Source organism: Calliphora vicina, chromosome 4 (assembly GCF_958450345.1).
Source record: "Calliphora vicina chromosome 4, idCalVici1.1, whole genome shotgun sequence".
Lineage (NCBI taxonomy): Eukaryota > Metazoa > Arthropoda > Insecta > Diptera > Calliphoridae > Calliphora > Calliphora vicina.
The window spans coordinates 379,304-391,644 of NC_088783.1; the positions used below are offsets into that span (position 1 = coordinate 379,304).

The 12,341-nt window shown below is 30.3% G+C and overlaps 1 protein-coding gene across 1 annotated transcript; it reads left to right on the plus strand.

Annotated features, from left to right (window-relative positions):
* The first annotated feature begins 11,175 nt into the window (after nucleotides 1-11,175).
* Nucleotides 11,176-12,048, plus strand: LOC135957224 (trypsin beta). The gene is made up of 2 exons (XM_065507928.1): nucleotides 11,176-11,411; nucleotides 11,480-12,048. The coding sequence occupies exons 1-2, from the start codon at nucleotides 11,182-11,184 to the stop codon at nucleotides 12,003-12,005; spliced, it is 756 nt and encodes a 251-aa protein (XP_065364000.1). The 5' UTR covers nucleotides 11,176-11,181; the 3' UTR covers nucleotides 12,006-12,048.
* The last annotated feature ends 293 nt before the right edge of the window (nucleotides 12,049-12,341 follow it).

A 12,341-nucleotide genomic window follows, 5' to 3' on the forward strand; every position in this document is an offset into this window, starting at 1 on the left:
GTTCAAAATTTTGTTATGTTATCTTTAATTGTTAAAATTTTACATGAATTAAAATTTTATATTTTTATTCGTGGAAAATCACCATAAGAATTTTTTTTTAGTTTTTAAGGTAAATGGAGTCCCAAAATTTTATAAAATTTTTTAATTTTACTAAAATATCAATCCACAAGTCATAATGTTTTCAACAATATCGAATACTTATTCAAAATGCCTTTATTTACTCCTCAGAAGTTCCACAAACCGTGGCCCCTTTGAAAAATTTGTACGTTTTTTCATTACGAGACTAAAGTGTTGTCAAAATTTAAAAATTATTACTCCTTCTACGAGAAAAATCATGGGACATATGTGTGCCATTCGTCGTCAAAGGCAAAAATTTGGGAACAAATGCATTGAACAATCAAAAGTTTTTGTTCGTTTCAAAAAGCAGAGTACTGCTTTATTTGCATTACAAAACCAATAAAATCGAACAATTGCAAAAGATGTTCAAGCTCACATTTTGCTGACAATGCTGACTAGCTAAGACGTCGACCGATTATACCATTGAGACTTAAAAATACGACCAGTAATAAATCATTTCAACTCAGCATTTAGATAAACTTTGACCCAAGGCAAAAATACTTATCAGTCTATAGACGAGCATATGGTAAAATTTAAGAGCTGCAGTATATTAAAGAGTTATGAGTAGGGGGCGGATTTATATGCAAATGCATGTTTTTTCTCGAACGTCCAAATACAATGTAGACCAATTATCTATCCGAATCGCATATTTTGCTGCAAAATGGCATCGATTTGTTAGTGCATATTTTATTGATAATGCATATTTTGTTATATTTTACTTCAAAATGCATATTTATATGCATATTATGCCAATTTTTAATAAAAATAAAATTTTTTGTCATTAATGGGCAGTAGATAACATTTACTAACTTCTTTCGACATCGAGAAACTGGCATTAAGTTCTTCACTGCTTTAACAGTAATTGAAAATTATCATTTCAAAACATGTTTCTTCAAAAAAGTTTAGTTTTTTTAAGTATCAAAAATTCATTAAATGTATCGAAAAACATTCATATTTGTTTTAATTGCAAATTCGATTTATAAGAGATTTCGTTATCGAAAGATTCACATACACAGTTACCGCTCCTGGCAGTCATTTCTACGAGACTGTCGTAAACTGGTGATTTTGGAAAACTTAGAGACACTATAGTTTACATAGAGACACTTAAATGATAATTGTCTTTCTGCTAGATTCCATGGGATGTATAAAGTAACCAATTGACTTCTCTCTGCATTACAAATAGCACGTCAAATGACCCAAAATATATAAATTGGAGTCAGCCAAGTGATCAGATATTATTTCCCTCTATAAGGGATACATTTACTAATTGCTTAATTGCTTGGTTATTACGAGATAAAAATTAAGGTTGGATGCTACTTTACAGCACGATCAAAATAGAGAAGCTCAAAGATTATGGCTTTAAACAAGTATCCATCGTTTTTTCAGAAGAACAAATATTTTAAAAATAGTTTTAGAACTTTAATTGTTTAATTCCTGGTATAATTTAAAGAGTTCTAACTACTGGCAACAGTGTTGTGTATTTTTTTGGACATTTCGAATTCCATACTTAATTATTATATGTTTCTGCACAAAAATATAAGTGCATATTTTTTAAATTTTTAGGTCATATTTTGATTTTTTTGAAGCATATTTTAGGCGCATATTTTCCAATAATAAATGCATGAAAATCCGCCCCCTAGTTATGAGTTTAAATTGGTTATTTATATAAAACTAATATATACACAAGCAAAAAGGCAGAGAGAGGTTAACATTGGCGAATTCGTGGTTCAAGATATGACAGCAGAGCTAGAAAATGTTATATTTCGATAACATTTTCAATAATCCAATATTATTATATAAACTTATGTTTTTGGATGGATGTAGCTGGACATTATCAAACAAAATAGAATGTAGGAGTCAGGACAAAAAACTGAATTGATAGTCGAACAAACAAAATTTGTTTCGCATGTAAAAAACCAAAGTGCTTTACTGGAACAGTACCGCAAATCTGTAACTTTTTAACGACAAAATTTTGTCGTTAAGTAATCAAAATTCGTTAGTTAGTAACAGATATTCTGAATTAAATTTTACCGATTATTTTCGTTAAAAATAGTCGGTAGATAACGAAATTTGTCGGTAGGTTAACGACAAATAAAATGTTCTAGTTAAGCCATAACGATAATTGTTTAGGAGTTAGTTTTGTAACATAAATATTCGAAATAAGGAGTGAGATCGAAAAATTCTTAACATACATATATGTTTATAAAAAAGAAACCACTAAACTTACAGCTTTAATTTTTTTTTTATTTGATTGAAATTATTATTACAATTTACAAAAAAAATTATTTTTATAGTTTTAATCACTAGTGATGAAATTTTGAACCTTTTTCGGAAACCCTTCCATTAACGTTTTTATAGTGCTTTCTGTCACTTTGCTCGAACATGTAGTCCATCTCCGTTTAAAATCTACCACACTTTTGGACACCTTTTTTGTACTCTTCAATTCTCTTTTAACAAGAGCCCAATATCTCTCCACTGGCCTTAGCTCCGGGCAGTTTGGAGGATTTGCCTCTCTTGGTACAAATACCACATTATTGTTCTTGTACCACTCAAGGGCTTGTTTGCCATAGTGACAGGATGCCAAGTCAGGCCAAAAATAAGTGGACACATTATGAAGTCTTATGAATGGAAGCAGCCTTTTTTGTAAACATTCCTTGATGTAAATTTCGGTATTTATAGAGCCCGTTGTAACAAATGAGTGGCTTCTTTTGCCGCAACTGCATATTGCTTGCCATACCAAGAACTTTCTGGGAAATTTTGTCTGCTTTTGGGTCCTAAACTTTTCTTCAACATTCCCTCGAGCATCAGCAACATAAAATTTTTGACCTGGAAGTTGCGAAAAATCTGCCAGAACATACGTTTCGTCATCCATTATGCAGCAAGAATATTTTTTTATAAAACTTGACTTCAATTTCCGTGCTCTGTTTTTGGCCTCTAAATTTTTAGTAGCGTTCCTGTCAGGAACTTTTTGAGCCTTGTATGTTTTTAAACCTGCATTAGCTTTAACTTTTCGTACCAAATAGTCCGAGCACTGAGCTAACCGGGCTGCTTTCCTACCGGATGTGTTGGGAGCTCTTTTGAAAATGCGTTCTATTTTTTTGGCTTTAGAAACATCATGTGGACCATTCCTTCTACCTGAACCAGGTTTTCTATCAACTGACAAGTTCTCCCGGTACTGTTTAATAACATTGGAAACAGTTTGACGGCAGACCTTTGTATGCTTGGCCAACTTTTTGTAAGACCAAGTTGGGTTTTGTTGAAAATATTTAATAATTTCAGTACGCACTTTTTTCTGGTCACTCATTTTAATCAGATTAACAAAAAAATTAATATAATTGACATTACACATAATAACTGACATGTTTTTCAAAGGTAACTTGATCAAAAAAAAATTCAAATAATACTTGGGTTAAAAAATGTAATGAAAAACGTGTGTTAAGAATTTTTCGATCTCACTCCTTAAGTTGTTTTTTGAAAGTACGGTTGGTCAACTTTTTTTTGTTTGTTAGATACGGACTGATTTGGGTTATTAATATAAAAATTAACATGCTTTAATTATCTTTTTAAGATAAATTTGGACATATATTTGGTTAATTCACATGGTCTCTTATCAGTCATATTGTCATAATGTCCTAACATATCTCATCTCGGCGGCTCGGCTTAACCGACTCTTAGGCATTCGGCGCAGGTCTCTGCTGGCTGGTTACGATAACACAATAAACATATCATGTAGAGTAGTATTATTTTAGGACTTTTTTAGCTTGAAAAGCAATAAAAACACTGAAATATTAGGAAATTATGAGACCTTGTGAATTGACCAATTATATTTATTTTGAAAAGCAATACAAACCACTGTGAAATATTAGGACAATATGACATGATAAGATACGTTGTGAATTGACCAATTATATTAATTTTAGAAAATAATATTCGAATTTTAAGAGCAACTTTTATTTGGGGCATAATATCCATAACTAACACATTTCTGGAGTGTATAATGTTTATCCCTATATTCAATTTCCATTTTTGACGATTATAAACTTATATAAAAGTTATAAAATCGTTTTTAAGACAGTATTCAGAATTTGTCGACTGTCCTTATAACAACGCATATCTAAATTCTGAATTAATGATCACTTGTGGTGGCATAGACATATGTATTACACTGGGTTACTTTTATTTTTAGAAAAAACTCTTGTTCTTTTGTTTTCAGTAGGTTTCGCGAACATATTTGGGTGAGCTGATGCTTGATTTTTATATATAAATGCGATTATTTATTCACACGACTACAAATTTATCTGCAAACACGAAAAAATAGTAAATATTTTAATGATTTTTTAATTTTAAAAATTTTGACATTTATATTTTTAACTATATTCGTCGTTAAAATTAATTACCGAGTGATATCGTTAACTTCAAATAGTGAATATTAAATTCGTTAAAGCAACCGATAGTTTTCGCTACTTAACGACATCGGTAGGAAAGTATAAAAAGTTACAGAATTGCGGTACAGAAATTGTTTTGAATTTTATCACAACTAAGTTCGATTTTGATTTATATTTTATGAACAATTTACAGGATCTCATAATTTTAAATGAATATTTTGTGTTTTTTCAATGTGTTTTACAAAATTGTTTGTTTTCATTGTTTTTCAATTATAAAATATTAAATAAAATAAAAAAATTTAAAAGAAAAAAACTCCTTTATTTTTACCTATGACGACGAATGGGACACATATGTCCCATCATATTTTCAGTCCCCCCGGGAAAAGTATAGAACCGATTCAAAATGTGTTAGTAAATAAATTAAGATAAGGCATTGATTGGTACATCTAATACTAAAAGTTTATCCGACTGTATCAATTAGAACTCGAGATATAAGAAAACTAAAACTTTCCAAAAAAAATTTACAAATTGCTGACTTTGAGAAGCCCTTAAGCCCAACTTAAACAACATAACCTTAGTATTAACACGAATACCAAAGAACAAAATCCAATAAAAATTGTGGCTGTAATGACGAAAAAAGCAAATGGGACATATGTGTCACATTCAATATACATATATTGTTAATTGTTAAATATTGTTTTAAAAAATTTGAGACCCGAGGTGACCAGCTTTGAAGGGCTACGTACTTGCCCCCATTAGCGCAAGGAAGCTGAACGAACGTAAATCAACTCGAAAACACCTCAGCTCAAACCATGTGACAATATCTCCAATAGTTCCCAAGATACCGAATTATTTCCAAAAACAAAGTTTTTAAACCACTGTGCAGAGTGCCACACTTTATCAAATGCTTTTGACACGTTTAGAAAAATAGCTGAACATATATTTTTATCTTCCATAGCCTTTTCAATCACATTTACAATGCGATGAACTTGGTCGATTATTGAGTGACTATTTCGAAATCCAAATTGGTGCGTTGGTATATGAAGCTTTTGTTCAATTATTGGTTTTAGACGTTTAAGAAATATAGTCTCATTGTGTATAATCATAATCATCATTCACTAATGTTAATGGAACTCAAATAATATCATGATATTGAATTATTTTATACGTTTTTATTTTTATTTGGGGTATTCACACGTTCTACTATTACCCTAATTATTTATTAAATTAATTAATACTAATATTAAAGTAGTAAAAAATAATAAAATGGAAATATTTTGACTATATTTTCAATTTCTATAACCACTATTTTTTCAGATTTTAGTGCATATAATATAATTAAAGCATTCATGTAGTGACTGTTAAAAATTTGCACTATTTTATTGTAGTGGTAGTGGAAAAATGTTCACTACCACTAATTTTTTTAGTGGTAGTTAAAATATTATTCATTACCACTATAGTGATGAAAAATAGTGGAAAATCAAAATATTGTCACTATAGTGGAATTTAGTGGAAACCTTAGTGCACTAAGTATTTAATGCACTACCCCAACTCTGATTTATTGTCATTGATTGTTCAATTTACTTACACATGTAATACTTTTTACCTTAACAAAAATATCTATATAGATAAATTTAAATATACGTTTTTCATATTGAATAAAAATTTAATATTAAACCGGTTAACCGGTTTTTTAAGAATGACAAAACCGAAACCGTTTTTTTTTAAAAAACACACTTTTCGGTTAAACTGGGAACCGGGTTTTTGAATTTGACGGTTTTTTGGACAATCTAGTCATAACCCAACAAATTAAATTTTCCATGAGACGCATTTTTAGTTTTTAAACCGATATACATATATATTATTTTATTTTTTAAGAAAAACACATAACAGATAACTTACAAGGATCGGAAAATGTTGTCTATTTGTTTTGATAAAATATGTAAATTTCACGTTTAAAAAAAAAACAATTCACATGCATATAGCGACCCATTCAAATTCATTCATTCAAATTCAATGGCAATATTTTAAATTTAAACATACTATTGGGGTATTCACACGGTCTCCTATTAGTCATATTGTCATAATGTTCTAACATATTATAACAGTTGTTGTGTTTTAAACAAAAAAAAGTATTATTTTATGACAAAACAATAAACATAGTTCAAACAGTCTTATTAGTTTAGAACTTTTTTGTTTGAAACACAACAAAAATTTTATTAAACTATGATAACATATTAGGACATTATGACAATATGACCAAATAGTAGACCTTGTGAATACCCCAATATTATGTTTGAATTTAAAAGATTGCCATTGAAATTTAATCGTGATTTTGAAATGAGATATGGGTCGCTCTAAACGGTACAATTAAAAATCAAACATGTTTTGTTTACATATTGTTCAGGAAAATCCTTATTCTGTTATCCTATTTCGTTATCTGCTGTAATGCAGATAAATGCACTTACCAGCATCAATGAGCAGGTAAATGCATTAAGGTTAACTGCATTTTTAACTTACCTGCACAAAATATCGTGCAAAGTTGGTTGTGCATGTAAGTGTTTTTTATGTTATTCCACGACCGTCGCACAGTGGCATGAGAATAAAAAACGAGGGAAATAAATCTGTAACTTCTAAACCCTTACGCCGATTTGAATGAAATTTCACATGCACAAAGAGGAATTGTAGTCGAGTTTAAGTTTTGAATTTGGACCTCATGACCCCACCAGGAGCGGGACCAGGGGTTGCCAAAGTAGGACACCTCGGGTATGTTCAATTTTTAAAATGATCCTATTTCTTCGTTTGTGTTCCGATTTAAAAAATTACACATACAGAATCTCATCGTCGAGCACTACATAAAACCTCGTCGTAGCTATCAATTATCTCTTATACCTTAGGAAATATTCGCATTTGAAAAATTAATTTTCAAAATTTTTACCCACCCTACACTAGTTTTTTGATGACCGCGGATCCAAATATTCTCCGATTTTATCCACTTTTCTTTCATAGGATTAACAATATATCTATATATCAAATAAAAAAGAAGTGTTTAAAAATCATGACTGAGTCTAAAGTTACATGCATTTGAATACAAAAAAATTAAAAAAGCGATTTTTCGCAATTTTTTTGGGAAAAAAGTACTTTTATTCTTTTTAAGTTATCTAAAAATTTTCTAAGAGGATGTATAATGAATTTGTACTTTTTGAAAAGCTAACTTTACGCCAAATATTTTAAATGAAAAAAACATTTATAATTTTTGATACCGACGGGATCAAGTCCATTCAAAAAATGCCTATTTTTTATGTAAAATTCAACTTTAGGGCAAAAATTCTCAAATCGCATACTGGATATCAAAATATAGTAACCTATTTTAGATGGCCCAATAAGTTCTTAATTATCTTGTAAAGGGTTCCGATAACCCCGCCCTTATTATGGATATTATAGCCAAAAAACGAAAAAATCCCATTTTTGGGATTCTTCAAGATTTTTTTGGGAATTGCGGGATACTTGATTACAAATTTTAAAATTTTGTTTTGATTTTTCCATTTTAAATAGAAAAATCTACATAACTGTGAAATTTCATTAAAGAATATTCATAAATAAAAATTTTATTTCAATTTGAAAAATTTGTATCTATGCAAAATTCAATAAAAAGCATTTTTTGTCATATTTTTCAAAAAAGTATTCCATGAATTTTTTAACTGTCAAAAGATACGAGTATATACATTTTTGAAAAGTAGACAAAATCCTCTATCCATTGATATATAACATGTCTACCTTATGTTTTTTACGTGTCAGATAAATTAGGGAAGCTTAACAACTCGCTGTAAATTTACCTAGCACTGTTATTTACATTCATAAAAATGTTATTATGTAGGCAACATGCTTTTTTATGAATTTCTACGTTAGGTAAATTCTCAGCGAGTTGTTTAGTTTTCCCTAATTTATTTGACACGTAAAAAACATAAGGTAGACATGTTAGATATCAATGGATAGAGGATTTTGTCTACTTTTCAAAAATGTATATAACTTTTGACAATTAAAAAATTCATGGAATACTTTTTTGAAAAATATGACAAAAAATGCTTTTTATTGAATTTTGCATAGATACAAATTTTTCAAATTGAAATAAAATTTTTATTTATGAATATTCTTTAATGAAATTTCACAGTTATGTAGATTTTTCTATTTAAAATGGAAAAATCAAAACAAATTTTAAAATTTGTAATCAAGTATCCCGCAATTCCCAAAAAAATCTTGAAGAATCCCAAAAATGGGATTTTTTCGTTTTTTGGCTATAATATCCATAATAAGGGCGGGGTTATCGGAACCCTTTACAAGATAATTAAGAACTTATTGGGTCATCTAAAATAGGTTACTATATTTTGATATCGAGTATGCGATTTGAGAATTTTTGCCCTAAATTGAATTTTACATAAAAAATAGGCATTTTTTGAATGGACCTGATCCCGTCGGTATCAAAAATTATAAATGCTTTTTCATTTAAAATATTTGGCGTAAAGTTAGCTTTTCAAAAAGTACAAATTCATTATACATCCTCTTAGAAAATTTTTAGATAACTTAAAAAGAATAAAAGTACTTTTTTCCCAAAAAAATTGCGAAAAAGCGCCTTTTTCAAATGCATGTAACTTTGGACTCAGTCATGATTTTTAAACACTTCTTTCTTTATTTGATATATAGATCCATTGTTAATCTTATAAAAGAAAAATGGATAAAATCGGAGAATATTTGGAACCGCGGTCACCAAAAAACTGGTGTAGGGTGTAGTAAAAATGTTAAAAATTAAATTTTCAAATGCGAATATCTCCTAAGCTATAAGAGATAATTGATAGCTACGACGAGGAGATTCTGTATGTGTAATTTTTTTAAATCGGAACACAAACAAAGAAATAGGATCATTTTAAAAATTGACATACCCGAGGTGTCCTACTTTGGGAACCCCTGGTCCCGCTCCTGGTGGGGTCATGAGGTCCAAATTCAAAACTTAAACTCGACTACACTTTATCTGTGTGCATGTGAAATTTCATTCAAATCGGCGTAAGGGTTTAGAAGTTACAGATTTATTTCCCTCTTTTTTTATTCTCATACCACTGTGCGTCGTTTAAGTATTCTGACGACTATTAAACGATTTTTATTTTACCGTAATCGTATATTACTCTTGTAAATTATGTTATTGCGAGTCTTTTTGATGATTGTTGGATGAGTTTTTTTTATGTTATTCCACAATCGTCGCTACGACGCGTCGCTTAAGTATTCTGACGACAATTTAACGATTTTTATTTTACCGTAATCCTATATTACTCTTGTAAATTATATTTTTGCGAGTTTTTTATCATTTTAAATCGCATTATGGCGATATTAAGGCGAATTTAACCGTTATGTTTATAAAAGTTTGGCAAGAAAAAGTTATTTATTCATTTAAAATCAGTCTTTGATCAAAACAGACGTGAGAAAAAAGTTTTTTTAATTAAAATGCTTTCTTTTGCATAAAAGTGTTTTTTATATAAAATTATAGTGATTTTTTTAAAATATAATAAATCAATAATTAAAATATATTCATAATGCTATCGGCTAAAGCAATAAGATTAAGAAGCAAGCGAAAAGAAATAGCAATCTAAACTAATTGGGACATATTTTACTAAGAACAATAGGTAATAAGTTAGATGGATTAGAAAAAACACATGTTTGGCCAAAATGTCTAATTTTGACCCCCTCTACCTCAGAGAGTTCTTGACCGAAAATCCTGGACGACGATGTGGCTTCAAAGTTAAGCTGGCGGGGAACAAACAATAAGCCCAGCATTGAACAATTTAATATAAAACATATTATAATAAGTGGATTTTATGACATGCTCTTACAGAATTCTAAATTTGTCTTTTTCTTTTCAAAGATGTCTGCCATTCGAAATTCCCCAAAGAGGACGATGTAGGGATGAATAAAGCATCAACAATTTGTGCATGCTGGTGACAGACTTGAAAAGGGTGACTGAGCTTAGTATATATTAGAATAAATAATATATTTAACTATATTAATTAAAGAATATAAAACACAAAAACAAAGCTATTTATTTAGTACCCACTGTTAGGATCAATTAAAGGTTATTTTGGCGATTGTTTCAAGACTGTTTTAAAGTAGGACTTAAAGAGTCTTACACGATTATTTTTGGCGCATCGTAGAAGACTCATTACGGCGATTTATTCAAGGCTCGTTTGAAGTAGGAATAAATGAGTCTTACACGATTCTTTTGGAGGCATCGTAGACGACTCATATGGAAGAGTCGCCGTCAACACACAGTTTCCCCCGTTGTACTGAACTTGCGCGATAAGAATACGATATCGCGGGCGATTAATTTAATCGCCAGCTGTGTGTATTTTATGACTCGTGAACGATTCGTAATCATAAATTAATCGTTATATTATTTAAGATAATTTTAGGAATTTTATATAGGTACCTACATCCATATTTATATAGAAATACACGCGCACACAATTTATATGGTCTATGCTATCTATCATTGAATCCAATAAATTGTTTGATTAGACCAAATAAATTGTACTACTGCAGAAATATGTAGATACGTGTTTACCTCTGCTGACTATTTTAACAACTGCTACTATTATTGACAAACTATTTTAAAATCAGTTGGATTTTAAACGCAATGGCAAGTAGTCGAAGAATTTTTGTTTTTTTAGGTCTTTTAATGACCATAGTGTGTACTGAAGCCATACCAAGTTCTAGGATTTTAGGCGGTATCGATGCTTCAACTGGCCAATATCCATGGGTAGCTTCTATACGCGTAGATGGTGCTCATGCTTGCGTGGGATCTGTAATAAATGAAGAATTTATTGTTACTGCTGCTCATTGCGTTTCATCGTTGGGTGCCACATCGTAAGATTTTACCAAAAAATTAATTACATATATGATCATATTCTTAGTTTTTCATTATTAATTTCCAGAATTGATAGTATTCGTGTAACTGCCCGTGTTGGCAGTGTTAATCAATTTGCTGGCGGACAAATTGTGAAAATTAAATCAATTGTTATTAATCCTTCGTACGGAAATTTCTTGCATGATATTGCTCTTTTAAGGGTGGACCAACCTTTAGTATTCAGTGATAAAATTAATAAAATTTTGCTGGCCAGCGATGAAGATGTCATTGAAGAGGGTACATCAGTATCAGTCACTGGGTGGGGTTTGCAGGAAAGCGGATCATCTCCATATAAACTTCAATATGCAACAATGTCTGTTTTGAGTGGCCCAGAATGTGAACTCCAAGCTGGATACGGTTATAATTCAGTCATATGCTTGCAACATTCTGAAAATAAGGGAATCTGTCGTGGAGATGATGGTGCCGGTGTTGTTGCTGGTGACAAATTAGTAGGTGTGGCAAGTTTTTCCTTCGGAAGTTGTGGCACTAAATATCCTGATATATCCAGCAAAATTTCCTACTACAGTTCATGGATTAACAGTGTCATTGCATAGAATTTACATATAATAATTTAATAAAATCGGTGACATAAAGTACACAAAATTACTAATGGAATTTTTCAAATTATTATACATACATAGAGAAAAATACATGGAGCGGAAACTCTCCTGTCAAAGACCTAACTCAGTTGTCAAAAACCTAAGTGCTGAGAATGTATTAGTAAAAAAAACTATGTGAAAACAAAAACAACACTCGTATGTGTGATTATTTTGATTAAAATTTTTGTTTGAGTTTTTTTCTACTTTCCGATCTTGTTGTTTCTCTATGTTATTATGTACATAGGGATGACAAACGGGACTGGGTTTTACAAATCCCGGGATTCGGGATTT

Coding starts and splice junctions, on each gene's coding strand:
- LOC135957224 (XM_065507928.1), top strand. CDS start 11,182: ATGGCAAGTAGTCGAAGAATTTTTGTTTTTTTAGGTCTTTTAATGACC. Junction 11,412..11,479: donor TCATCGTTGGGTGCCACATC/GTAAGATTTTAC, acceptor ATTAATTTCCAG/AATTGATAGTATTCGTGTAA.